Source organism: Doryrhamphus excisus, chromosome 2 (assembly GCF_030265055.1).
Source record: "Doryrhamphus excisus isolate RoL2022-K1 chromosome 2, RoL_Dexc_1.0, whole genome shotgun sequence".
Taxonomy (NCBI): domain Eukaryota; kingdom Metazoa; phylum Chordata; class Actinopteri; order Syngnathiformes; family Syngnathidae; genus Doryrhamphus; species Doryrhamphus excisus.
In genome coordinates, this window is record NC_080467.1 from 9,767,654 (window position 1) to 9,795,531 (window position 27,878).

At 43.7% G+C, this 27,878-nt stretch overlaps 1 protein-coding gene across 4 annotated transcripts; it reads right to left on the reverse strand.

Annotated features, from left to right (window-relative positions):
* Positions 1-37: 37 nt before the first annotated feature.
* si:dkey-34e4.1 (carboxyl-terminal PDZ ligand of neuronal nitric oxide synthase protein) lies at positions 38-27,799 on the reverse strand. Of its 4 annotated transcripts, XM_058065028.1 has the most exons (13): positions 27,621-27,799; positions 26,619-26,687; positions 25,824-26,520; positions 24,905-24,976; positions 14,330-14,422; positions 14,198-14,256; positions 13,483-13,591; positions 13,265-13,394; positions 13,024-13,190; positions 11,262-11,423; positions 10,673-10,895; positions 8,366-8,654; positions 44-3,255 (listed from the first exon to the last, which is right to left on the reverse strand). In XM_058065028.1, the coding sequence occupies exons 3-13, from the start codon at positions 25,929-25,931 to the stop codon at positions 2,736-2,738; spliced, it is 1,932 nt and encodes a 643-aa protein (XP_057921011.1). In that variant the 5' UTR covers positions 25,932-26,520; positions 26,619-26,687; positions 27,621-27,799; the 3' UTR covers positions 44-2,735. The 4 variants fall into 4 exon arrangements, 1 of the variants encoding a protein (XP_057921011.1); XR_009126643.1 differs by lacking the exon at positions 27,621-27,799 and having other exon boundaries at positions 38-185; positions 693-3,255; positions 25,824-26,835; XR_009126642.1 differs by lacking the exon at positions 27,621-27,799 and having other exon boundaries at positions 46-185; positions 330-3,255; positions 25,824-26,835.
* Between the last annotated feature and the right edge of the window lie 79 nt (positions 27,800-27,878).

Below are 27,878 nucleotides of genomic sequence, written 5' to 3' on the forward strand. Positions count from 1 at the left end.
GCAAACAGGAGCAACTTAGTGGAGCTTTCAGACTCGCCTTTTTAGGGAAGCTTGTGAAAGTCGTGGGTGGACGCCAGCCGGGCCTCGAGTATTACTTCGCCTCCACTCAGCCGGAGAGGAAATCATTTCCATGCAAAAGGAATGAAAGCACGTTGGTCTCCTTCAAGGCTCCAGTGTAACAATAGCTGTGAGAGTGGTTACATAAAGTGCACACGCTGCTTTGAAAGATAAACAACACATCTTACAACATAAGCACCTGTCTATGATCGGGATACATTTTAGAGCCATAATACATCTATCTTTGAATAAAAACAAAAAAAATAGCAAACCTCTTATGCCTTCCGACTGCACAATCGCACCAAGTGGGTTTGTCCACTGCTGCTATACGTCAACGACGCCGCCATATTGGATGTGTCAAAGCTGCGCTGAAAATGAATACGTTTCTAATAAGCAACTTAAGTTAATTCCTCTCATTTATACGTTCACACGCGCACTCAGACCTATCCAATATGGCACGACGTTGACGTTGGCTCGGCTATTGTCTGTGTCGATGGTTAGCACTGTTAGCATAGCTAGCTAACATTGCTACAACCGAAAATAACTTTAAAAGAATATTTATTGCTGAACTTACCATCTCCGGTTGAATAACTCACAAACTACCACTTTAAAATAATATTTATTGCTGAACTCACCATCCCCAGTTGAATAACTCTCAAACTAAGTTTATGCTAACAATAGCTAAGGTTAATACGGCCCGCATTTGGCCGGAAATTGTGTTCAACTTCAATTTTAATCGTGTTTCAAAGGTGCTGGCAGTGTGTTAACAAGAGTTGCTGCCCCCTAGTGATTCGGAGGATGCGTCAGTCTATAATGTTCTGAAAAACGATACTGTATACCGGGACCTATTATTTATTTTAAAAATAAACAAATAAGCAAATTGTACTTTTGGCCTAAATGTTATATTAATTTATTATTAATATTTATTATTATTATTAATTTTACTATTTTTGGCCTAAATGAAGCATTTTCAAGCATAAAATGGCTACATGAACTAAAATACAAGGCAGAAGAAGCATTGTACTTGGGACTGTAGTACAGTACTGGATTCTACATTGGCCACTAGATGGCGGTGTTCAGTGAGACACACACTAGACTGATCACCAGGGTTCCCGAGGGGACACATTCACTGTGACACTGCTCGAGTGGGAGTTTTTTTATTTACTCTAATTGGGTCTACTATAGTGGGTTAAAGCTGCAAGGAAGTACGCTGTCCCAAAAAAAAAAAAGCCAAAGAACCGCTAGTTTTAGGTGTCATATTTCCTCTGATCACATCTGCTATATTGGCTAAAACAAGTGCAAAGGTGACGATAGGGGTGTTATGTCATGTCTTGAGGGCTCTAATAATGTTAAAACCCTATTTCCAGGATTGGAAACAGATTTTATATGCCCAAATAATACAAATATTCAATTTATTAATATTGAATCTGACTTGGCGGAAATTCACTGATCGCGGCTGGGTCTGGAACAGATCACCCGTCATAAACGAGGGATTGATGTGCACCTATTTGTCAAAATGTCATTCTTGAAATATATGACAAGACAAGGCAGCGGCAGACGCACCGTGAGTGGTAATTATTTAAAAAAAAGAAAAGAAAAAGACAGTCAAACGTTTGACAAGAGCGGCGTGCTGCAGAGCAGAGAGAACAAAAAGTCATTTTGTGTCCTTTGAGGGGGAAGAATTTGAGAGGCATGAATTTTTAATGTCACATTTGGATGCGAGGAACCGTAATTGATGTCAGGAGTAAAAAGGGCAAGAAGATGACGCTGGTTAATGTTCTAAAGAAAAGAGCAGGGAAAGAATTGACTGTCGTTTTGTGACTAATTGGACACTTGGTGGCTTTTAGGATTTTTTTAAGGCTTCTTGTTTGTTTATTCTAGTGTACAGCTATTCTCAATGTCACGTAATAATAACGTAATAACGCAATAGTAAGTAACGCTGCCAGTTTAGGTGATTCTTGGTCAATTTTATTTTTGTTTTGCTGCCAATTATAAAAAAAAAACTATGTGCAGCAAATGGCCCTCAGGCTGCACTTTGGATACCCTTGGCTTATTGCATACTGATTTTGGTTGTACTTGAATGTAAAAAAGTGCTAAATATTTCAAAACTTAAGGTGACTTATGAGTATTGCTACATCTTGCACCAAATAAATACCAGAAAAAGCACTCAAATTCTATACCTTTTTATTATTATTGCTCCCCCCTTTAGCTCTCGGTCATTAAGTGACGTTAAGAAAAGCATCGGACGCTTTTCACCTGCACATCTATCTCCATTTTCAAGTATTTTCCGCAACTCTGTGTACTCTGTCAAGCTGCTTAATATTCCATTTACGGAATGTTTACACATCACGTCGACATAATAAAGCATGAAAGCATGTCCATTTTACTTTGTGTCCTCCCTATCATCTGACTTCCTGGTTCCGCCTGTCTATCATCCAATCAGGTGCTTTGCAGGGGCCGAGGCTTCTCCCAACATCAAGAAGACATTCTAAAACCAAAGCTATGAAGTCGAGTGTAAGGTTCTCTACACGTTGTGTTGTGTTTTTGTTATAAAAATACTAAATGTGTCCCTCGGCTAGCGTCTGTACAAAGATTTACATCCGTTGATGATTGATTGAATGAATGCAGTAACTAACAAAGCGGTGCAAATGTGTGTGGAAGTACGGTAAACGTGTCCCCTAACTACGCTGCGGTACGCTTTTCTCCTCCTGGCAGTTGTCCAGCAGCTCGTCCTCAGAGAAGCTGATATGGAGGCAGGTGTCGTTCGTGGGTGAAGACGAGGAGGGCGGGTGCAGGTGTGAAGGCGAACTAAAGGACTCAGGCTCCTCCTGAGGACTCTCACAGCCACTGGAGGCCGTCAGAAAGGTCCCACGCTCCCCGAACACGCCGTCGTAGTCCCCCTGCAGAGGTGAGAGCAAGGATTTGGTCTCAGAGCGCACGCCCGAGTCCTCGCTGGCCGAGCCGGAACTGCTCTCGCCGGCGCTGAACGACTGGAAGTCTGCCGAGGACAGCGAGCTGGGGGTGACGTCTGGGAAGGAAAGGCTGCTGCTGCGGCTCGCCGGGGGGACGCTAACTGGCGAGCTGTCGGCGGGGGCTGGCGGAGATAACCCTTCGGAGCCCGGGGACAAGGTCCGGCTGGACCGCTTGCGGTTCATGGAGGGCGGAGGAGGGTCCAGCTTGGGAATCGTCTGCTTCCATCTGCCAAAGAAAGAACACAAGCACGATCACAAAGTCATTCACGTGTCAATTCAAATGCAAACAAAAAAATATTTATAAAAATTACCAATTATATAAAAGTGTAAATAAAACAATAAAAAGCTTTAAAAAAATTATAAAAATGTAAAATATGATGAAGACAGCTGGGATAGGCTCCAGCACCCTCGCGAGGAAAAAGCGGTAGAAAATGAATGAATGAATGATAAAGAAAAGACATAACATTGACTTAAGTGTAAAAATATTAAAAATAAATTAAAAATACATAATGTAAATAAAATGGCTACAATGACTACTTCCTGTTTGGTATAAAATGATGTTAAAAAAAATCATCCATCCATTTTCTATAATGCTAAATATAATGCTAATCTATAATGCTTAAAATTAAAAAAAATTATAAAAATATAAAATTGACTTAAATATGTGTAACAATTAAAAAAAACTGTGTATGTCATGCAAAAGTAATGAAAAAATGGAAAATATAAATAAATAAAGGAAAAATATAAAAATGGACGTCAATAAAAAATTTACTAAATAACAAAAATAAAACTGACTCAAATAACTTTAAAATAACTTACAAATATTAAAAATAAATGACAATGATTTAAATAAAAGTGCAAATAACACAAAAATAACTATGAAAAATGTATAAAAAAGAATACATTAAATAAAAAAAATTGAAAAAATGACTGAAATAAGTGTATAAAATATGACAAAAGTGTAAAGTAAAGTAAAGTAAATAATCAAGCAAAAAGATCTCCCATGCAAGTGTAAAAAAGAATAAGAACAAATAAGAATAAAAAAATGTCCCGGGTTGAGAGCCATACAGAACATACATGCAGAACATCAACAATGCAGCAGCGAGCGTCTGCTGTGATTGATTTATCCCTGGCTGTGTTTTCCTTGACTTGTTATTAGCATAGCTTCCACTCAGCACTCTCCTCCATCCTCTTCATCTCACTTTATTCCTCCTGCTTGCTTCAGTCAACAAGGCCACCTGCCAAGCGCCCTCTTTAAGTCTAGTCGAGTTTTATTTCTTTGTGCTGAATCCACGATACACAGCTTTTTTAACAATGAGATAAAAACCTTTTTATTGCGCAACAATAAAAAGTCTTTCTAATTTCCTCAAAGGTGGAGGATTAAGAGAGTTTTTTTTTAAGCATTAATGCTAACCCTAACCCATTAATGAGGATAAGCGGCACAGAAAATAGATGGGTGGATATTTGTTTAGAAAACCCCCCAAAAAGTGTCAAAATGAAATGCATCTTTTCACAAAAAGCTATTTTTTTTTAGTCGGGCGCTGATATTTTCCTGAAACTTATGTTCTACTGCTGATTACTTAGGAACAGAAAAAGGTAGAAACGATTCCCGCACACTTTAGCTGTTTTTTTGTTTATTTTATTTCCTGAATGTGCCATCAAGCCTTTGGACGGAGCCCACTTTGGACACCCCTGGTTCACGTATGTCACCTGCTCGGTGAGATGTTTACAAACGACAGACAAGTGTCTCCCGGGTAAAAGAAATGAATGTATGGGAACCAGCGGATATTAAAAGAGTATACTTTAATAACGGCTGTCGGTCAAACATGCACGGGGCTTCTGATGTGCTTTGCGCCTCAAGCTTGGATTATTGCTTCTCTTGTCTGGAAAAATGTGATTTTGGAAACACAACATGTCGAAAAAAAAACATGCCCAGACGTTATTTCCTCAAATAGTGGAACAGACACCTCATTTTGGTCATTTTGTCCCTACATTTTCTGTTGTTTCTCATCTCATATTGGGGGGAGATATGTCTTTATGTCTCATCCCATCACCAGTCAAAAGTCAGCCAGGATGTGTTCACGGTCTGACAGAAAGTCGGATATACGTAACTCTTTTCAAGCTACGCATTTAACACTCGGGTGTTCAAAACAGTATTGTGAAAGGAGCCATGTGTAGCATCCTGGTCACTAGGTGGCAGTAATGACACCGGGCCATTACTTGAACACTGCATGAAGTCAGCCAAAGCAAAGCGGGGAAAAAAAAGGTTCTCCTATTCCGTGTGGAAGTGGTAGGTAGAGGCTAACTGGTTCTCTTGCTACCTAGCGGTTGTCTCGAGTGTCTGCAGCATAAGAGTTGAATGTGGTGTAAACAATGAATAATAGGACTGTAAAGGTGACTATAGGGGTGTTATTTCATGTAAACGGGGCTCTAATAATGTTAAAAACGGCATTGACAGAATCAAACAGTTTTTTCTATGCTCGAAGAAAATAGTCCATTAACATTGAAATTTAGGCCTGGACTAAAGTTCTCCTCACATTGAGTGTGGAAGTGGTAGGTTTTTGGCTTCTTAGGGTTGGAAGAAATAAATTTGCAGCTAACAGGTTCGCTTGCTAGCTAGTAGCCATCTCGAGTCTCTGCAACATAAGAGTTGCCCGATATGATGCAAACAGCGAATAACAGGAGGTGAATTTAGGGGTGTTATTTCATGTCCACGGGGCTCTAATAATGTTAAAAACCGCATTGAGAAAATCAAACAGGTTTTTTAGGCCTGGATTATTTTTCTAAAAAAACACAAAAAAAACAGTGAATGTATGCTGCTGGCCACAAAATGTGATATTTTCATGCACAACGTCCAATCTCTAAAGATCTACCCTGAAAAATGAAGACAATGAGTGTCTTTTCTGCCGTCTACTTCCTGTTTGGTAAGCACACCATGTTGGTGCCACTGAGCGACTCGGTGATGGCACAGTTTTAAAAGCGATTATGGCTTTGCAGAGACACACATCCGCATGTCAGCGGGGGCTTGGATGAGGCGTCATTAGCAGTGGTTGGATGCAGGCTGCAGAGCGCGCGCACACACACATACACACACACACACACACACACACACACACACAGGTTCTACATGCAGCATTATACTCACATAAGGAAAGGAGGAGAGAGGAGGAGGATGAGAAGAGGAAAAGGAGCCAGGCAGTGCCGAGAGGAGGACCTCTTCAGCCTTTCTGGGAAGCAAATGATGCGAGGGACAGGGATGCAGCAAAGCGATGGAGGGGTTTCAGGGTTTATGGTTTTGTTGCAGGGGTGGGTGGGTGGGGGGGGGGGGTGAACAGATTGTAGGAAAAGGATGCTTAGATGAGCAAGAGGATGAGCAGGACAGGATCCTCACACCTGTGTGGTGGAGAGAGGCAGCAGTTACACTCAACAGTCAACATGTCAACAGTAGATCCCGGCAGTTGCCGTTCCAGTTCCAAGACCCCCGCCCCGGGACTCACCCGCACCCATAAAAAAACATTTTTGATGCTGTGGAGCAGGGGTGTCCAAACATTTCCCAGCGGGGGCCACATAGAGAAAAATGAAAGGATGCAACTTTGCCAGCTTTGTCATCGAGGTGAATATTATTATTATTATTATTATTACTAATATTAAAGGGGACCTGTTATGCTCTTTCCACTTTTCTGACCTATATATGTTGTTAGAATGTGTTGTGACCTATAAACAGGTCACAACACATAAACTTACTAAAATAAAAAAAACAGTATTATTTGTATTTAATTACTAATTAATGTATTATTTATGTGTTCTATTTAATTATTATAAAATAAACAAAAAATTATATTGAATTAAAAGTATTTTATAATACATACATTTTGTTTTTATTTCATATTACATTATTATAACACAGTTTTTATTATCATAATACTATGGTCAACTTCTTTTTACACTTTTAGAATGTGTCTTAAAATATAACCTGTACACTTGATAAAAGCTTTATGATTATTATAAATTTTGACCTCGGAAGTGATTAGATCTACTTCCATTATTTCCTATTTGACACATGCATCCAAACGGCCGACAGTGCAGGGTTTGAGTATTACTTTACTGAATGGCAGAGACCATGACAAAAAGGAGAAGCCATTGAGTTCTTCACCTCCTTTCATATTTCAAGAGTTATTTCCACCTTTCATCTTTTATGATGAGTGTTTTTTATTCATGAAGTGTGTGTGTGTATCCAGGGCGGGGCTGCTGTCTACGTTTGCTGTATATCTTTCTGCTCGTCACAACCACATATAAAACACTCGGCGTAGTCGGGCGAGGATAGGACACGGTAATAGGAGCAATAAACCGTGCAGCTGTTGCGCTGCAGCGAGGCTCCCTGCTTCAGAATTAAACATTTCCCGTCGTCCCGATACGCCTACAATGCAAAGCTCGCTCACTTTCACAATGGATGCTGATGATGGCGCCGTGCCTGCAACATGCCGAGAGCTGTTTCTAATATTCTGGTGTCCTTATTCAGCTCCGCCGGAGGACGAAGACGACGTGCTGCCTGTTACGTAACCACCAACAAAGGAAAAAGGGGAAGTTTGAGCTTGCCGCACATTGGAAGCGAACGCCGTAGCTGCAAAGACTTCGTCTCTTTGGGAAAAGATTTGAGGTGGACTTTTCTTCCCTTTAATTTCCCCCAGTGTTTTTTGGGGGGGGGGGGGGGGGGGGGGGGCAGCTGAGCGGAAACCACAGCGTTTGAGTGGAAGCAGACGCACAAAAACTCCAAGTGTCCACATTGGCTTCTCCTTGTTTTGCAGTCGTCAAAACAAAGCCGGGAAGGTTGGGTTGGGACAGTGGGAGATCTTCACAGCAAAATGTTGACGCGTCGCCTCGGAGGGGATTAAAAGCTCATTAAAAAGTCATTACATACTTTACGGTGGCGTGCGTGTGGAGGGGGGGCTTTTGTAGATGAAACGACTGGAGTCATTTGGCAGAGTGGCCCAGGAACCTTGCCGCAACTAAACACTCAAACTAATCAAGGAGCGGGTGTTTACTCCAGGAGTCATTTTGGACCTTTGTTTACACGACCACGATGTTTTACGGCCAAAAAGGTGATGTGGTAGCACTGCCATGACAATATGTGTGCAGCTGCAAACAACTAAGGTGCGTTCAAGGGTGGCCAAACAAAGTGGGACTCAGCACTTTGCACCTTCCCGCTGTTACAACATTGGTTCTGTTGCTTGTGTGTTGGGCAATTGACTGAGAAATACGCTTTCCTATCCACTTTCTCATCCCTATCATTATTCAAGCTAAACTTAAACACCTGAAGTGAGTATCATAAGTCTTACTTTTCCTCCACGTTGGCCGAGCTCTTGGGCGTGAACGGGACCACTTCGTTGGACTCGTTAGCGCACTCCCTGTCGTCAGCAGACCCGTTGGTCCTGATGAAGGGGTCGGACAGCTCGGTGTCGTTGCGGCTGTTCTCCAGGCTGAGCAGGAAGGACTCGGCCCCGGCGAGGGCGTCTGTGATGGCGGCGTGCGGCGGCCACGCAGGCGTGGAGGTGATGAGCTGCTCCGACGTCTGGCTGCAGCGGTTCTTCAGGTTGAGAGACAGCGACCTCGTCGATGTCGAAACAACTAGAAGGAACACAATAAGACAGAATTTATAGTCATATCACCTCGTACTTTGGTACGTGACAAAAATAAAATTAAAACGCTTAAACTATATTAGGAAAGCAGGAAGTGAACAAATATAACAGTTAGTGATTGTAAAAGCACCAGATGGAGGGGTAGAATTTAAAAAGCTTTGCTTCTTCCTACTCCTTTTGGACATGTGGAACTGGGAACTGATTATGGGATGCACTCAATTGTACAGTCCCTGACAAAAGTCTTGTCGCTTATCCAAGTTGTAGGAACAACAAATAATAACTTGACTTGTAGTTGCTCAATTGGAATCAGAAATGACTCATATGAAAGGCAAAGCCCTCTAGATTATGCTTTTTATATCAAAATAAAGTTTTGTACCATTCATTGAGTTTTATCATTTAATTAGGACATAAAGGTCAGATTTTGCTTGGACAAAAGTCTTGTCGCATACAAAAAAATGTAGAAATAATACATATACTTAATGTTGAATACACAAATATGCTACAATAACATCAGAACATAAAGTCATTGTACCTTGGAAAAAAGAATTAATATTGTGTATGGCTTCCATGAGCTTGGAGGACTGCATCCATACGTCTTGGCAATGACTCAAATAACTCATCTGGAATGGCCAAGAAAGCAGTCTTGCAGGACTCCCAGAGTTCATCAGGATTTTTCGGCTTCATCTTCCAAGCCTCCTCCTTCATCTTACCCCAGACATGCTCAATAATGTTCATGTCTGGCGACTGGGCTGGCCAATCCTGGAGCACCTTGACCTTCTTGGCTTTCAGGAACTTGGATGTGGAGGCTGAAGTATGAGAAGGAGCGCCATCCTACTGCAGAATTTGCCCTTTCTTGTGGTTTGGAATGTAATGGGCAGCGAGAATTTCTTGATATTTCAGGCTGTTGATGTTACCATCCACTCTGCAGATCTGTCGCACACCCCCATACTGGATGTATCCCCAAACCATGATTTTTCCTCCACCAAACTTGACTGTTTTCTGGGTGAATCTTGGGTCCATGCGGGTTCCAACAGGTCTTCTGCAGTATTTGCGGCAATTGGGATGCAGTTCAATGGATGATTCATCAGAAAAATCAACCTTCTGCCACTTTTCCACTGTCCATCCTTTCTGCAAGCTGTGGGCCTTGGCAAATGCAACACGATTTTTTTGATGGCTGTTGATGGCAACATCATATCAAGAAATTCTCGCTGTCCATTACATTCCAAACCACAAGAAAGGGCAAATTCTGCAGTAGGATGGCGCTCCTTCTCATACTTCAGCCTCCACATCCAAGTTCCTGAAAGCCAAGAAGGTCAAGGTGCTCCAGGATTGGCCAGCCCAGTCGCCAGACATGAACATTATTGAGCATGTCTGGGGTAAGATGAAGGAGGAGGCTTGGAAGATGAAGCCGAAAAATCCTGATCAACTCTGGGAGTCCTGCAAGACTGCTTTCTTGGCCATTCCAGATGAGTTATTTGAGTCATTGCCAAGATGTATGGATGCAGTCCTCCAAGCTCATGGAAGCCATACACAATATTAATTCTTTTTTCCAAGGTACAATGACTTTATGTTCTGATGTTATTGTAGCATATTTGTGTATTCAACATTAAGTATATGTATTATTTCTACATTTTTTTGTATGCGACAAGACTTTTGTCCAAGCAAAATCTGACCTTTATGTCCTAATTAAATGATAAAACTCAATGAATGGTACAAAACTTTATTTTGATATAAAAAGCATAATCTAGAGGGCTTTGCCTTTCATATGAGTCATTTCTGATTCCAATTGAGCAACTACAAGTCAAGTTATTATTTGTTGTTCCTACAACTTGGATAAGCGACAAGACTTTTGTCAGGGACTGTAATCTGATGCACGTTCAAATGAATTTAAACCAGTTTACCAATAATACCAGTAAACCAAATTAGTTGACTTTATAGTCTTTGATGTCAGAAGTAACAAAACCATACTAGCTAAACAACGAGTGATTGACTGTGTCCGTCACTCACTGTATCCGTTGACTGAAGGCTCCCGGGGTGACTGATGCTCTCCCTGCGGTCCTGGCTGTAGCGCCGTAGTGGAGGGTCCTTCCTCCAGTTCCTTGAGCTGCTGGACCAGCAAGGCTAGGTGCTGCAGCAGGTCTCGGTTCTGCATGAGCAGCTGGTGAACGCGAGCCTGCGCCTCCATGCGAGCCGCTGTCTCCGCCGCCATCTGATCCTTCAGCAGCTGCACCTGTAGGTCGAACAAAGAAGGGGGGGGGGGGTTGTATCTAGTTTGCATAGTGCTAAATCTGATCCACACAATCATGCAATTAAGGTCCAACATAAGCATTGTCGATATTTGGCCTTGACTTTCTACATGTAAACAATGACTGTGTGACTATTTTAATGCAACCTGAGTCATCTTCCTTAACTGAATGAGTGCTGCCCCCTAGTGGGCCAGCACAGCCCATACTGTAATTCAAATCAGATGCAATATCCTACCATACGTTTCTAATATTTTGTCATACTACAAAGTAAAATCATTTCACATTTAAACATGAACACAACACTCAACTATCCAACATGAGCGTATGAGCAAGCCTTTCCCAAGTGGTACCTGTGCGACGGCCACCTGCGTGTGCTGCTGCTGCTGCTGCAGCTGCTGCTGGAGGAGCTGAAGGTAGTGCTGAGAGGCCAGCGGCGTCAGGGAGGTGGAGCAAGGGCTGCTGGGAGTGACACCCTGGGAGGTCACCGTGAACACAGACCTTCCATCAAAGTCCTGAAGGCAAAACAGGGAAACAAACATCGGCTTTTAGTGGCGGATAAGCAAGGCACTGAAAATATGCATCTTTTATGGTGGACGACATCTTTCACACAACCGGAAATAAACTGACAACATTTACTTGGAAATGGCCTTCCATTGCGTGCCCCTAGAGGGCAGTGTACCTGCATGACAATTGGGTCAATTATTTGCTGCAACATGTATAACCAAACGCTACTATTTGTCTTTAACATATTATTATTATTATTAATACATTTAAAATATATAAAAATGTAACAAATTGTGTATTTTGGAAAAGAGATTATTGTTAAAAACGTATGAGAGCTCAAAACTAAGGTGACGTAGTATAACTTTTAATTGTTTTAATTGTGACACTCACTTGTTGCTAGGCAAAATTCACATTCGAAATTGAAAGATTCAACAATGATTTATTATTATTATTAAGTGTTATTTTGAGGGGTACAAATCTTAAAGCAGGGCTATGTTTGCTGTCAGCGCCACTTTAATAAAAACACCTTTCTCCTTCCTATCGGGATATCAAATGCTTTCTGTTCCCTCCTTTTTCTTCCTCGCTTTGCTTATCAGTGCAGTGCAGACGTTCACGAGTGGGATTATGGCAGCGTTTCCTTCAAAATGGTTTAGGATTAGGATTTAGGATTATGTATCGGCACCTTTCGGCAGCCAGCGGGAACACCACACGTTCCAGCCGTCTTGCGTTTTCCTCTTAAAGCAGCATGTAGCATGTTACCACAGCAACAAAGCCTCTCAGGAGCACATTGCCGCTATGTGTTTATTCACGGCTACTCAGAGCCTGGAGAAATAGTGTCATCTAGTGGCCGGCAGTGGAAGTGGGCCCCTATGTTACTTTGCATTGTGTACTTTTAAGTCAAATACAGACTATTGTTGCTTGGAAATGACTTTGCATTAGGGCCACGTGGTGCGGTGGCTCACAAGAGCCAGCAGATGGGGCTGTGGTATAAAAATAAGTCATACTTGAGCAGGTGAGACACAGTGTGTAATGTGCACTATTGCCACCTACAGCACTGGGGTAAAACTGCATAGCAAAATAATCAAAACAACTCCGGTTAGAGTAAAGCAGGGGTGTCCAAACCTGAAATACTGGGAAAAAAAAACAAAACAAGAAATATTTCTTATTAATTATTAGTAAGAACTAAGGCCTTTGCCTATCCCCCCCAATGTTTTTAAAATGTCCAAATATTGAAACTTTCTTCTTAAATAATTTCTTGTAATATAATGACTTTATTCTCATATTTTGAATTTATTCACAAAATGACTGCTTCTCATGATATAGAAAAACACAATTTTACTATTTCAACTTAATGCTACTAAAATGACCTATTTTTCCTATATAATAATAATAATAATATAAAAAATAATAATATTATAATAATATAATATACTATAATATTTCAATGTAATTCTAAACACCTTTTCTTGTTAAATTTTGTCTTAATATTTCCCCCTTAATTCTTGAAAAAACTGCTGATTTTCCCATTATTGATGTTGTTGTTTTTTTACTTGAAGTTTATTTATTCAATTTTGTTTTGGACACCCCCGTAAGGAAGGCCTGCCTCACCATGATGGTCTGTCCTGGTTTGACCACGCTGAGTTCCGCCAGACTCTGAAGGATTCCACTGAGGGTCTTTTCACACAGAGACGCGCCAGCCGGTGCTTCTTCTTCATCTTGGCCTCGTCCTCCTTTATGATCCTCTTCCCCTCGCTCTGCCCCTGTCAGGGTCCGGCCTGTGGAGGGTGGACACCACAATCATGGCATTCAGCTGTGTTAGTCCATTATCATGTGTCTTCATGTGTCTCACCGTGACAGCTGGACTCCTCCGTGGACTTGTCACTCTGGCCGTCAGCGTCCTGCTCGGCGTGCTGCAGACTCAGCTTGTGACAAACCTCAAAGGCTTGGCCCACCGTCCTCACGATGCGCATGGCCAGCGTCTGTTGCATGTAGGATAGAGTGATGATGGAAGGGAGGAAGAAAAGTTGTTTGGGTTTTTTTCTCAAGGGGATTAAAATTCAAGTGTACCTTCTTTTTAGATTTGAAGACGTTGCATCGGAAGGAGTTGCTGGAGCCGTCTCTGGCGATGTAGCTGAAGATCTTCAAGTCTTGGGAGTCGTGTGACACGTAGAAGATCCTGGGAAACAACATGGCAAACTTTAAAATGCCACACAAACCTCACAATGCAGGAACCGTGTGCTAAATAATGTTAAAAAGACAAAAATGCTGACTACTGTGGTTGGAAATGCGGCTCATGTATATATCATAATATTTTGGTTACATTATTTAGCTCCATGAAAGTAGTAGATGAAGATAGCTCCCAATATTAGCTTGCTAGTGGCCATCAGGAGGCCCGGCCCTGCAGCACAATACTTGCAATGTGGTGTAAACAGAAAACAATAGGAGTGAAATTCATTCATCCTGGTCGGGTCTGGAAAAATTAACCGCGATAAACGAGGGACGACTGCACCTATTTCTTGGTTGCAAAATCATCATACTGGCCATAAAAGCCAAATAGGAAAATAGTGTCCTAAACATACAAGATGTGAATATGCTCCAAATGTTTTTCTGCACATGCATGAGCATTACCATGAATGCAAGCACCACCTATAGAATATTGATTATGTTGCCTAATGAGTGCAGCTATATAGACATCTAATGTATAATACATTCATGCATATTAGCCACGAGTCGTATCAAAGTGAAACGATACATAATACGATGAGGGGGAGAGGTGACGGACCTGTAAATGGGGTCGTGCATGATCAGCATCTTGTTCTCGTCCCACGTCCACTCCTTCCTCTGGAATGACACGCAGATCACAAAAGTGGTGAATGCAACATGTGGGCGGACATTTGCAAACGTTGTGACTCACCTTGGGCTTCTTCCTCAGCAGCACCTTGACGCCGTCCACGGACACGACAATGCTGACCTTCTTCTTCTTGATGTTCTTGGCCTTGAACTCATACTGGAAAAGAAAGAATGACTTGAATTCTCTTCGATTTGGCGCTATCTGCATCCACATTGGCGAGATAATAGCCGCCGCAGGAAGCACGCCGTCAAAGGTAACGTGTGAGTCTATGTTACGTCTCCTTTCTGTCTAAGATGTCTTTTTCTCTAATTAGGTCTACTACTATACTCCGGTTTCCAAAAACATGCTAGGTTAATTAGCCACTCCAAATTGTCCATAGGTATGAATGTGAGTGTGAATGGTTGTTTGTCTATATGTGCCCTGTGATTGGCTGGCCACCAGTCCAGGGTGTACCCCGCCTCTCGCTCCAAGACAGCTGGGATAGGCTCCAGCACCCCCGCGACCCTCGTGAGGAAAAGCGGTAGAAAATGAATGAATGTCTACTATATGGCTATATGAGTGTAAAGATAAGATAAGATATGCCTTCTTTTTTTATAGGGGTGTTATTTCATGTCTAGAGGGCTCTAATAATGCTGAAAACCATATATAAGGTCCTAAACAGGAAAATATTCCATTTACAAATAAGGAATCCTACTTGGAATAAGGAATCCTGCACAAATTGGGCCATCTTAGCAATAAAATATCAACAAGAGTAGATTTTCAAGGTGTGTGTAATTAATAAATACGTTATATGTATTTTCTGCGTTTTCTTTATATTTCTGAAAGACACATTTTCCATATAAAATGGAAGAAGTTGGGGTTTGTGTGCCTTTTTCATTCTTATTGACATTTTAGATCTACTGCCATTTGCCATCTTATTAATGAATAAAAACCACACCAGGAGGTTGCCTACAGCCAATTAGCTTTTTGAGACCGTGGCTAAATGAACAGAGGCGTAAATTGGAACGTTTGCGAGATAAGCTTGTTAAATGAAAGCACTTCAATGTAGCGTAGTAAGCCGTCATCCTCATGCCAGTTTGATGAGCATCATCACAGAAATGAAAAGCCATAGGAAATTATCACAGGTCCACATTTTCCTCTCAGGGACGCAAAACTCTGCAGCTAAATTTAAATTTAACAACAGCAGCAGCAAAAGCTTGAAGTTTCCAGTTTGTGTTTGCTGCCAGCGGTTGCTAATGTGTGTGTGTGTGTGTGTGTGTGTGTGCGCGCACACGCTCGCTGAGGCAATAAAACGTTTTCACCTCGTCAGCTGGTCGGAGCTCTTAGCCAAGTCTGGCACGTCTACTCAGATGAACGTCACTTTTTAACACGAGGAGGCTCAACTTTGCCAGCTGCCGGGCGGCCCTGTGGGGGCGCCTTCAGTCCTGGGTGGCGATTTCCTGAAGACAACTTCTTCATGTTGTTGTTTGCACAACAAAAAGGTGGTACGAGCAGTCTTAGGGTTACGTACGTGGACCGGACTAAGTCCCATCTTCCATAGCTACATGAACTCCTAAGTCAGTCACATGAGTACATGAAGCACATAAACTACAGGAATAAATACACTAAGAAGAATGAAAGTCATAAAAAAATAAAAACCAAAGCACTAGCAGCTAGGGGTGCTATTATCGTGCGTGTGAGGAAATTATGATGTCAGACGATAAATCTGATAACATTAAAAATAGCTCAGATCATGAAAGCGCCACACTGGCTGCTCGGAGCGTGTGCCCGAATACAGTGCACCTTGCTGGGCCAGGCCATGTGGCTCCTCTTGCTCTATGCTCTGGTTCCCCTGATCTCTGTAGCGCCACACTGGCTGCTTGGAGCATGTGTCTGAATACAGTGCACCTTGCTGGGCCACAGCAGGTAGCACTTTTAATCAGATGTTTACCAAAATTGAACTGATGTCTCTTTAACTCATTCCCCACACCTCCAAAAAGTCTTCTGGAAATCAGTTGGCCCCCTTTTTGCACAAGCCTACAAACTTTAACAATCAATTCCCTTGGCCTATTTTCCTTAGAACGCCACAGTAACGCTGGATTGTGACCGTATATCCACCGCTTGCTAATTTTGCATGCATCGACTCAAAGCGGTCCTCGCTTTTCCGGCCCTGGATCCATGGTCATTAAAGTTTCAGCCTCTAATTATACGGAAGCCAGTCCCGGGAGAGCTGATTAAATAGAGAATAGTTTTAGCAGTGGTAGGAGGGGGGGGGACACACTGCAAGAGACCTGAAACTGGATGAAAGGCAAAAAAAAAAAAAGTTTGAAAAACACACACTGTTACTCCTTCACCCGAATATCAATCCATGTGTGGCAATATTACACGACTATATGGACAAGGACACGCTGTAGGAAGAGCAAAGTGAAGCAAGCATCAAAGCTGTTTTTTTTTTTTTTTGCATTACCCAGCTAGCCCAGGGGCATCAAACACTTTTTCCACCACCACCAGCCACATCTCACCAGCCGCAGCTTTGCTGAAATGCATGTGCAACTGCACTGCTTGGGTCGTCTCAAACGACATTTCACTCACCCAAGCATCATTTTCATGCTCAATGACTAGGTAGGACAGCTCTAGTCTGAGGGGATGGTGCGAGAGCCAAGCCATTATTTCCCATGTGAAAAACGGTTTCCTAATCCAATAGAGTGGATTGAGAAGTGACTATAGACTCATCTGCCGTCGTCCAACACATACACATAGCTCCTTTAGAATTCAGACTTCATGCCAGCAAAGAGGGAGTTTGCAATTTCATCTAAAGCATCAAATTTTTATATTTGCTTTCTTTTTTTTTAACCTGCTCAGAGAGCGCTTTGAAATATTGAAGCTTTTAACGCTCCGGCTGAAACAAACAATTAGCTTGTTGCTTGAGCGTCGGCGAGCACGTCAGGTTAGAACCTCAGCGAGGCCGGGAAAGGCTTTAAGAAAGGAGCTTAATTTGCTTCAGTCCGCTCGCTCTGACGAGATGCGGAGAGTAAGTGAGTCGTAACCAGCGTGTGACTAATGATGCGAACTGAGCTGCCGTGCCGAGGATGCACAAGTTTGAGGAAGGCGTCTTCTGAGATTTGTCTCTGGCCCACAGGACGCCTCCTGCTGACAGTGATTGTTGGAACGTTCCGGCTTTGAGCAAACCGGGAGAGAGGCTCACTTTGAATGTGGCTGGACTGAACATTTCCACTGTTGTTTCTGCATGAAAAAATGGTGGAAATTCTCAAAATGTTTTCAATCACAACCACGAAAATCCTAAAAATCGAACCAGCAACCAACAGACAACCGCGTTATGACCTCAGCCATGCCACTGTGCACACAAATGTGGGAGGAGTTACTTGTAAAAATGGAGAATGATTGACAAAATGGATTAAGTGGTTAAACAGATTACACAAGGATTGGTGATTGAACCGGCAACCCTGGGGTTGGGAGATGACCAATCAACCGCTTGAGCCATGTCACCCTTTAGAAGAAGTGAATGTTCCAAAAATTACATTTCATGAAATTAAACGGCTGCACGGCAGACGAATGGTTAGCACGCAGGCCTCACAGCTAGGAAACCCAAGTTCGATCCCACCCTCGGCCATCTCTGTGTGGAGTTTGCATGTTCTCCCCGTGCATGCGTGGGTTTTCTCCGGGTACTCCGGTTTCCTCCCACATTCCAAAAACATGCTAGGTTAATTGGCCACTCCAAATTGTCCATAGGTATGAATGTGAGTGTGAATGGTTGTTTGTCTATATGTGCCCTGGGATTGGCTGGCCACCAGTCCAGGGTGTACCCCGCCTCTTGTCCGGAGACAGCTGGGATAGGCTCCAGCACCCCCGCGACCCTCATGAGGATAAGCGGTAGAAAATTAAATTACACATCAGAACGTAAAACTTTTACAGACGGTGGGATTGAACCAGCAACGATCAGGTTGGAAAACAACCAGCGTACCACCTCCTATATATGACAATATAATGCAATCTACTAATTCAATTTCACACCGTACAAGGCTACACACTTGTGCACACTGTGTGTATGTTAGCAGCCCCGCCTCCACCCACTGAGACAGAGACCGTATGACTGGCAAAAGGGCTCACTCTGTTCATGTTCTATGGAACAACGACACCAAGGTGGAACTTTTTCCATTCCTGTTTGGAGACCAGTAAAACAGACAACGTATTGAGGCCTGCAAAATAATCATGACATTTTTTGTGTGATTAATCATCCCAGTTCTTGAGGTTTTGTTCTGGATGAGAAGTCTTGTCCCGTTTTAATCTTGCAAGATCTTGTGACAGCCCAAATATCTCCCACCCTTGCTAATACAAAAACCAAAAACTAAATAGCACGCTTTCTCTTCTGCTCCGGTGGATATTTGTAGACTTCATTGACGAGCAGGTGTCCAAACGGAATGCAGGCGGCATTGTGGTGACTGGATGCTCCCAGTTGTACCATTGAGTCCATACTGGAGCCCACAATAGCCTCTATAGATTGCAACCTAGCAACCACTTCATTATAATTCCCAGGATTTGGGGGACTTCCCTGGAATTTCTCTCCTTTTTGGGGGGTAGTGGAGAAACACAAAGAGATGACTGTTGGGAGAAAAAGTGAGCTGAGAGCACAATGACAATGAACGCCCCCCCCCCACGGCAGCCTCCCGTCTTGGAAATCCAATATACAACCGGTATTAGCAGCAAATATTTTATGGTTGGCTTTTATGTGACCTGCTAGTCTTCCGAAGAGAAGATGCCATGGAGGGGCTTGTTAATCCCAACCTTCTGTCGTCACTCGTCAGGTCTTTGCTGTTGCCGTATTTCAATTAAGCCCGTCGCGATGGAGCTTATGAAAGCACCCAGAAAGATGTCCAACACAGATGGCGACCCGTGTACACCCACCCCCACAAGACCCCCAATAACGTGCATTTTACCTCCACTTGCTTAGTTCTACACCACCTAGCCCTGTTATAGAAACTAAGGATAAACAACTTCAAATGGGAGGGGGGCGGGGCACACATTTAAGCTCAGGGGGTGCATTCGGGGTTTTGGGGGTCTGTGATGTGACAGCTTTCTTGCCAGTAATCCTATTATTGTTACTGCTGCTACGTTACATAGCAGTCTCCAGCTGGAGGCGGGGTTCTCTGCTGCTTTGGGGGCCGCCCCCAACCAAGAGCCCCTTTAATACCATACTGACCCCAAAAGAAGACCGGATCTGTTTCCCCAGAAGGTTTCTACATGCAAACCAGCAAATGACTTTTCCAATAGGAGCTTTTCTTCCCATGTTGAGCTGCAACAATTAATCGATGATTAATCAAATGTCCAATTAATCAACAACTAGTGTATTTTAGCTTGATTGAGCCGTGATCTTCAACGGTCACTGGATCTAATTGCAGTCGCGTGTGAAGCAGCTGGGATGAGAATCAGCAAAAAGGGTGGCGTGCCATCTGTGGGTCGGGGATGAGGTCCCGCCCCAAGTGGAGGAGTTGCACTCGCTCAGGTGAGGGGAGGATGGAACACGTGATGGACAGCCAGATTGGTGCAGCATCTGCAATGATGCGGACTCTGCATCTGTGGTGCCCAAAGTCAAAGCTCTTGATCTACATTCCTACCCTCACCTATGGTCTTGAGTTTTGGGTCGTGACCGAAAAGGACAAGATCCCGAATACGAGCAGCTGAAATGAGTTTTTCCCATAGGGTGACTGGGCTTTACTTATGGAGATAAGGTGAGAAGCACTGTCATCCGGAGGAAACCCGGAGTAGAAGCGCAGATCCTCTGCATTGAGAGGAGCTAAATGTCGAAAGTGAGAATAGTTGACCTCCTAACAAATTTTGAGGGACTGCCCCCAGCGAGGAGTCCATTCTCGGGCACTAAATCTGAGTGCACTATAAATGGACGCGGCTACACGGAGATGAAGTGTTTGGCATGCTAAGGTTGTTCCTTTGTTTTGCCTCCACCTCCCCCTCAAAGCGGCACTCCCGCCTCCTCACTAGGCGTCGTCAGCGCCCGGGGGACGTCCTGTCCTTTCACTGAGCCTGTCAGCGAGGCGCTCAGGCGTGGTGCCATTCTCAGGGCAAAGATACACAGTCTGGATATTGAGTCCGGAGCTGAAATGCCCTAAACGACATCAAAGGTGCCTTCGTTTGAAACAAAGGTCGCCACCTTTGAAGATGAGCGCTTCAAAGACCGCTGAACAGCTTTAACCTGTCAAGAAGGTGTTTTATAGCACGGTTAGCCGAAACAAAAGGGGCGTAATGATTCATTTCTATGACGTCTTTTCAGCTTATTGAGAGGAGGAAGTAGAAGAGGCAGGAGAACAAATACAAGAATCTTTCAGCCTTGATATTGATTCTGGTCTTCCAGCCAATAAGACAACGGCTCTCCTTAGTTATTACTGTCGCTTTCGTAGGAGCAGATGCTTTAACATGAATGATCGTCAGGACAGTCAAAAGGGTTAAGACCAAAGGTGTGACAATAATAAATAATGTTCATTTTCCCTTCCATGGCGATGAATGAGAAGAGTAATGTTATCACAATAAATTACATGGCCACATTATTGTAAAGTTGTGCAAATGTTAAAAATGAAAGGATGCATTTTTGTAAAAATGGTAAAAAGTTATATATGAATCACAAGAAAAAAATCAGTTGATTTTTCAATTTTTGCTACAGTTTTTGTCTTTTTAGTTTTAGTGTTTTGTTGTTAACAAAATGCAGTACATCGCCAACTAGTGGCCTGGCATGCATATCACACGCCTTCCACTCAATTTTGCAGCTTTGCATGTCCATCGATCGTCTAATAACATTGTTGTCTTTGTGTATTTTTTTGTATAAAACCCAAAAAGTAAAAAAAAAAGCCCAAATCAGTTCTTCCAAGTTGGGTAAGTGTACCGGCCTGGGACAGCAGCGAGCGGCAGTGAGGGAATGTCGTGATGAAACGCCGCCTGGGGGCTCTTGAAGCAGCTGAGTGGCTTTAGAGAAATCTTTTGTTTTGCGTTGTAAAAGGTCTTGGTGGTAATGGTGCTGCTGAAAGAGCCTCGGGGTGGGGGCTAGTGTGTGTGTGTGTGTGTGTGTGTGTGTGTGTATGTGTGCGCTACATGATTCTGCTTGTGGAGGCTGGGACCATTCAGCACCCGCTTGTCCATCCATGTGAGCAAAGACCTGCTGTCTCCTCCCTGCTTTTAACCCCCCTGACACACACTCTCACACACACACACTTACACTTACATTTGAAGGCATAGAAAGCCTGTGATTTATTTCTATATTGCCTTCATTTCGTTGATGAAAAAAGAAAGAAGTGGGTTTTATACAGAGCTGAGTACTGTTCAATGGCCTTTGACTTGTCGCTGTGCCAAAGAGGCGTTGCAGAAAATGCACCGTCATCTCCCGAGAGCCACTTCTTCCTTGCAAAGAATGCTAATTGCCAGTGAGCTAGCAGTGTAACTACATGTTTATTATTATGGTTGTGCTTTCCAGTGGTGTACGGCTACACTGGTGACAAAAATAATGGGGAAAAGATCTGGTGATGCACACACCCAGAGGAATGAACAATAAAGTGCCAACAATGTCAACACAATGTTTTAATGTGACTTGATGAACGTCACAGGCACCTGCACAATAATTCATATTGGAGAATGAATGAGGGACGTGATCCACACCACATCTAGGTCGCTTGTACATCTGCCATTAAGCCCCCCATGAACACCAACCACCTCCATTATGCACCCTGCCCCGCCCCAAATTCTGCATATCCGCCGTACGCACGTTTGAGTGCACATAGAACAAAAACCTGTGGCCTATGATCCCCCAGCCCTAGTAGGAGCTAAGCTGTGCTCTCATTTAACATCCTGCTTGTCTAGGACATGCTGCAGGGACATAAGGTGTCTTTTGAAAACACCTCCAACTGTCCTACATTTGGCTAATGGCGCCCCATAAAATAAATAAATAAAATAACCTGTTTACGATCGTCTAAGTAGAACATTAGAGCCATCTAGACTTTAAATAACACCCCTATAGTCACCTTTACATTCCTCGTACCTAATATAGTCGTCATAATAAGGGAAAATAAGCCAAATAAAACATAGAAAACCTGTTTATGACCTTCTAAGTAGAACATTAGAGCCATCTAGACTTGACATAACACCCCTATAGTCACCTTTACATGCCTCTTACCCAATATAGTAGTCATAATAAGGGAAAATAAGCCATGTAGGACAGCTTACGACCTTTTTTTAACATTATTAGAGCCCTCTAGACATGAAATAACACCCCTACACTCCTCTGACCCAATATACATACACTTATTCAAAACAAAAGGGAAAATATTCCATTCCCAACACCTATTTGTCATAGTCTGCTGCTAGCATTAGCTTTCATAGTGGTGGGGACAGAGTTCTTATTGGAATAAGCCACGGAAGTATGAAATACTTTGGTGGGTTACGTAAAAACATGTTTTGTGTATAAATGTTTGTTTTCTGTCTGTATTGTCGTATTGTACTGCGATCCAGAATGCAGGATGGTGCGTCAGTGAAGCTAAAAACGCACAGTAAGAGGGAGAGCGATGAAATTCCCCATGAGACGCTTGGCAGTCGGAGAAAGGAGCCCGCATCCTGGCGTACATCCGAGCGAGCCTTAAAAAAAATCCCATTAGAGACGATCGGAATTCAAAGGGAAGCTCTGCCTGCCCTCAAGTCAGCCATCTATTCCTGTCAACAGCGAGGAGATAGCCAGAGACGGGATAAATGCAGGCGCTCTATTTTGGTCAGGAGAAAAGTGAGGGCATGGAGAGAAAACACCACTGGGGGGGTAAGGAAGGAGAGACCGTTTCCATTTGTGGTGACACGTCCTCCTCCTCCAAGTGTTCGTCTCCAACACGTGAGTCCCCATCCTTGCATCGAGCATCGGAATGCAGCGTGTGCGTCACAAAGCGTGCACGCCATTGGAGGGACTTCCAGGCCTGAATGAAAGCGTGAGGCCTCACACACTTGAATGAAATGAGGAATGAAAAAGATCCGCGGGGGTGCGACATTGTGTCTTTGCAAGCCTCTTGCTGTGGGAACCGGCAGGTGCGGCAGCGCCGGCCAATCAGACGCCGGGCCCTGCCCTCTGGTCTCCCTCTCATGGTAAAGCGCGCGGAAGGAGAATAAAGAGATTAGCTGAGGCCACGGCGGTTTGGCAGCTTCTACGTCGCTCTCTTTGCTGCCGTGGCTGCATGCTCTCCATAAACCAGTATGCTGTGTCGTCCAGTCCCACTCTAGTATTGTAGGTGATACATATATGACATTGGACAAGTGCAGAGTTACTGTGTAAAAAGTGGATAAAATGCACAATAGCTTCTTGGAAACACACTCAGCTCATTAGCATTAAAGCTACAGGCACACACATTTCAAATGGGACTTTTAGCCATATGCCACTGGTAAAACTTGCTTTAAATTCCTTCTAGGCCTCCTTGAATCATTCAGACGTTTGTGTTTACTTGTTCTGCGCTACTGAGACACTTTTGGAGACAAATTCATTTCAAATACCCCCCCACCCACATCACTTATCACCTGTAAACATGGCTAAGCCGCCAAAATCATTCTTGAGGACACCCGCCAAAGCAGTTGAGGCGGCGAGAGAGGCCTCGTGCATATTTCAGAGGATAAATGCACATTTGGGCTACTTTTTTGGCTGAAAATGAAATCACACATTTGGTCTGAGCGCGCTCACTCAGCCGTGCTTAAGAGCCTCGTCGTGTCGGAGCCTCGCGAGGCCCACTTTGATTACACGCCGACCCACTCGCTTCCAGCAGCTGTGTGCAACATCCCTCGGGAGGAAGTGGAGTGGGGGGGGGGGGGGGGGGGTGATTGCTAATGATGGCGTACAGCAGGAGTAGCCTGCGTGCGCCGACACTCTCATAAACATTCATTGTTGAAAAAAGTATGACGGTAGGCCACCACAATGCAACCCACCCAGCATCCTCCAGTTGTTTATGACACAGTAAGCATAAAATGTGTTGTAAAGATTTCGATAATGAGGTCAAATGAGATGAAGCTATCATAGTAGATGTCAAAAATGTAGAGATTCATCATTTATCATTGAGGCAATGCGTGTTAATGACCAAGAATTTGGAATATAAACTTGTCTGGGGTCAGGAAATTTCCTTCCTTCCACGTATGAGACGATATATGACTTTATTCTCAAAATCTCCGATGCCCCCTCCCCATGTGGCCCTAATACTCCGTCATAGAATGGCAACCATGTTTTTATTTATACATCTCATTTAACTATTCTCATTTTGATGCTTTTCTTTTCCAAATAGAGAATTTCTAAGCTTACTCTACTTCTTCCTACCCCTTTTCAGACAAGTACTTGAATTACTTGAATGTGACTTGACATGTTGACATCTCAAGTTAAAAACCACATCCAAATAAAACCCAGTGGGGTCCAATGAAGTCATCCATGCAAACACGATCCAACACGACCCGAGTGCATGCTTCACTTTGTCCCGTCTACAAACTTCATCTGACAGCAGCACACTCTGCCTATTGTGCGTGCAATTAGCGTGTTATTGTTCACTTTCAGTCCTCCCACATTGAACCATCACGCTACAACTTCACATTGTGTCTGTGTACGTGTGGGCGGGTGTGTGTTCTTCTTACCCTTATCCTCCTCATGGCCGCCACGATCTCCATGCGACTGTTGGGCCGTGGCACGTCCAGACTCCCCACGTACTGCCACACACACACACACAGGGGAAGCTCTTAAACTTAAGCATCCTCACTTAGGGTAGACCCAGTAACAGCACTTCACTTCTTTTTACACTTGTACGACAGTCGACAATGTTAACACGTGACTTTCACCAAGTTCATTTTCCAGGTAGGCCGTGGAACAGATCCGCTTATCCTCACCAGGGTCGCGGGAGCCTATCCCAGCTGTCTTGGGGCGAGAGGCGGGGTACACCCTGGACTGGTGGCCAGCCAATCACAGGGCACATATAGACAAACAACCATTCACACTCACATTCATACCTATGGACAATTTGGAGTGGCCAATTAAGCTAGCATGTTTTTGGAATGGGGGAGGAAACTGGAGTACCCGGAGAAACATGCAAACTCCACATAGCGATGGCCGAGTGTGGAATTGAACTCGGGTCTCCTAGCTGTGAGGCCTGTGCACTAACCACTCCTCACCATGCGGCCCCCCTGAAACAGGTCATTTTTCACTATTTATGAATTTGTTTAAAAAGCAAAGGTTGCCCACTGCACTTCTTCTACAAGACACACCATCTGCCCTACTAACAGCATGAGATGTTCACGTGCAAGAGGAAATGAAAGTACTGTTAGTCCAAGCAAATAAAGATGTGAATTGCTGTTCATGTAAAGAAGCTAATCTAGTGTGTACTTAATGATGGTTAATAATTGATCGGGTTCACACATTCACTCTGATCTCTGGAGCTTAGGACCACGTGGTGGCTTTTCAATAACCACTTTTGCACAATTATACGCGGGTCATCATGAGCGCAAAGTTGATGCACCTGCTGAAAGTCAAGTGCAACTGGACCAGCCAGTCCACGCTCACCTTGGCTTGGAAGGAGATCCCATGCTGGTAAGCCTCCTCGTTGTGCAGCGGCAGCCTGGAGTCCGCCACGTCGTCCACCAGGTTGTATCGGTTCCTCCTGACGGGCATTTCGGTCTACGTGGGCGGCCGGGACACAGCGAACATCCGCCGCACGTCGCGCTACAACCCGGCGGCAGTGCACGGCGACAGTCCGCAAGGGGCTCCCGCTTGACTGCGCATCGTTGTCCTTCCGAGCCGGAAGAAGGTCCACCGGGCGGGAGCAGGACCTGACGCCAATGCGGTTCTCGTAAATCACGGAGCCGAGAAGGAAAAGGATGGTCCGCTGTGGAGAAAAGCTGCAGGTGATGATGCCTCTGCCTCTTCTCTTCCCGCCCTGCCTTTCGCAGAGCAATGATCTCTATGGGGCAAAGTTCCCCGGGTGGGATGCACCCAGGCTGGGACGGGAACACCCGAGCTCCCCCTGGAGACCAAACATGGAGACACTTGCTCCAACAAACAAGGGAGGAGGAAGGTAACATCAGATCCAACACAAAAATGATACCTTTACAAGATAATAATGAGGTATCGCCATATCGTAAAATTTTTACTCAACTGCAGTGGGTGCCGGGCATTCTGTAAGATAACTTTTAAAGTCGTCCCACTCAACATCACAGTTTGATGATTGCACAACTTGATGAATAAATGATGGCTGTATTATCTGTCAAACATATTGAAATACAAGTAGTAGGCTGTACTCTGATCACTAGGGGGCAGTAATGACACAGAACATTGAGACATTACCTTACATGACATTACCTTAACACTGCATGAAGTCAGCCATGGCATCTCCTCCCATCCCGTGTGGAAATGGTAAGTTTGGGGCTTCTGAAGTTTCAAAGAAATAAATTCAAGGCTAAATGGTTAGCTCGCTAGCTAGCAACCGTTTGGAGTTCCTGCAGCACAAGAGTTGCAATGTGGTGTAAACAATGAATAATAGGCGTGTAAAGGTGACTATCGGGGTGGTGTTAAAAAAATATATTTAATTTATTATAGGAAAACAGCACTTTTGGGGGAATTTTTCCTCATCATTCACAATCCTGAACACAGTCTCTCTTTTCTGTGTGTTCTAAAGATAAAAAAAAGAGCTAAAAAGAAGCAGCTAAGAATGCACGTAATGGGACACACCTATTCCTTCTTAAAAATAACATTTACATCATGTGGTCTGCATATTAACCTAACTACAACCACATTGTGATGATCACATTGTTACACCGAAGAACTACTTTACTGTCATAGTGACATCTCACCACAGCGCAACGCTACTAGCGCTACTAGCTTCACCGCACACTCGCCTGCAGCACATCTGGCCACCACCGAAAGCTAATGTTGTTTCAATTTCGCATGAGGGCCGTCCAAACATGAGAAACAGCTCAGTTTGATGCCGTGCAGCAAGTTCATTATTCATTGAACCAGTGGATATAAGACGCAATAAAACTGTGTTGATAAAGCTATCTTTTGCGCCTCGGTGACCCCAAAGCCACTCATGTGAAATGATGCAACACCGCCCCTTATTGGCCACATTATGTCAGTGACGGTGAGGCGGAAATGCCACGTTTAATAAGAATCCAAAGAAAACTCAAGTATACACATTGACTTTCAAGTGAAGAGGGTTGCCTTCACATTTTAAATCAAAGGCTGGATGATTTTGGAGATGAAATAACGATGCTGCACTAACGGAGCTAATGGAGAAACGCTTGTTCCAGCCTTCAAACAACAGTAGGGAATAAATAAGCAACAGAAAGCCTCGCTGGGTCTTACTTCCTCTCATCAATGCTGCTTGACGCCTGATGACGCACAAGACGAGGACAGCTGCCGTCCCTCATCCATTTAGCATGACTGACATGAGAATCTCATTCCGGCCTGACATGAGAATGACGAATTCGGGAAGGCTTTGACGAGTGACATCTGGAGAGAATGAGTTTCCTGATTGAATACACCATCCTAAAAAAAAAAGAAGAAGATATTTTTCAACTGGTCTTAAAATTTTGATCAGGAGTGCAATTATTACCTTTTCTT

Excerpts from the sequence above, each read along its gene's own strand:
- si:dkey-34e4.1 (XM_058065028.1), bottom strand. The coding sequence starts at position 25,931 with ATGCCCGTCAGGAGGAACCGATACAACCTGGTGGACGACGTGGCGGAC. Across the intron at positions 10,896-11,261 it reads CGCAGGTGGCCGTCGCACAG|GTGCAGCTGCTGAAGGATCA; the intron begins GTACCACTTGGG and ends TTCGACCTACAG. Across the intron at positions 8,655-10,672 it reads GCCTTCAGTCAACGGATACA|TTGTTTCGACATCGACGAGG; the intron begins GTGAGTGACGGA and ends TGTTCCTTCTAG.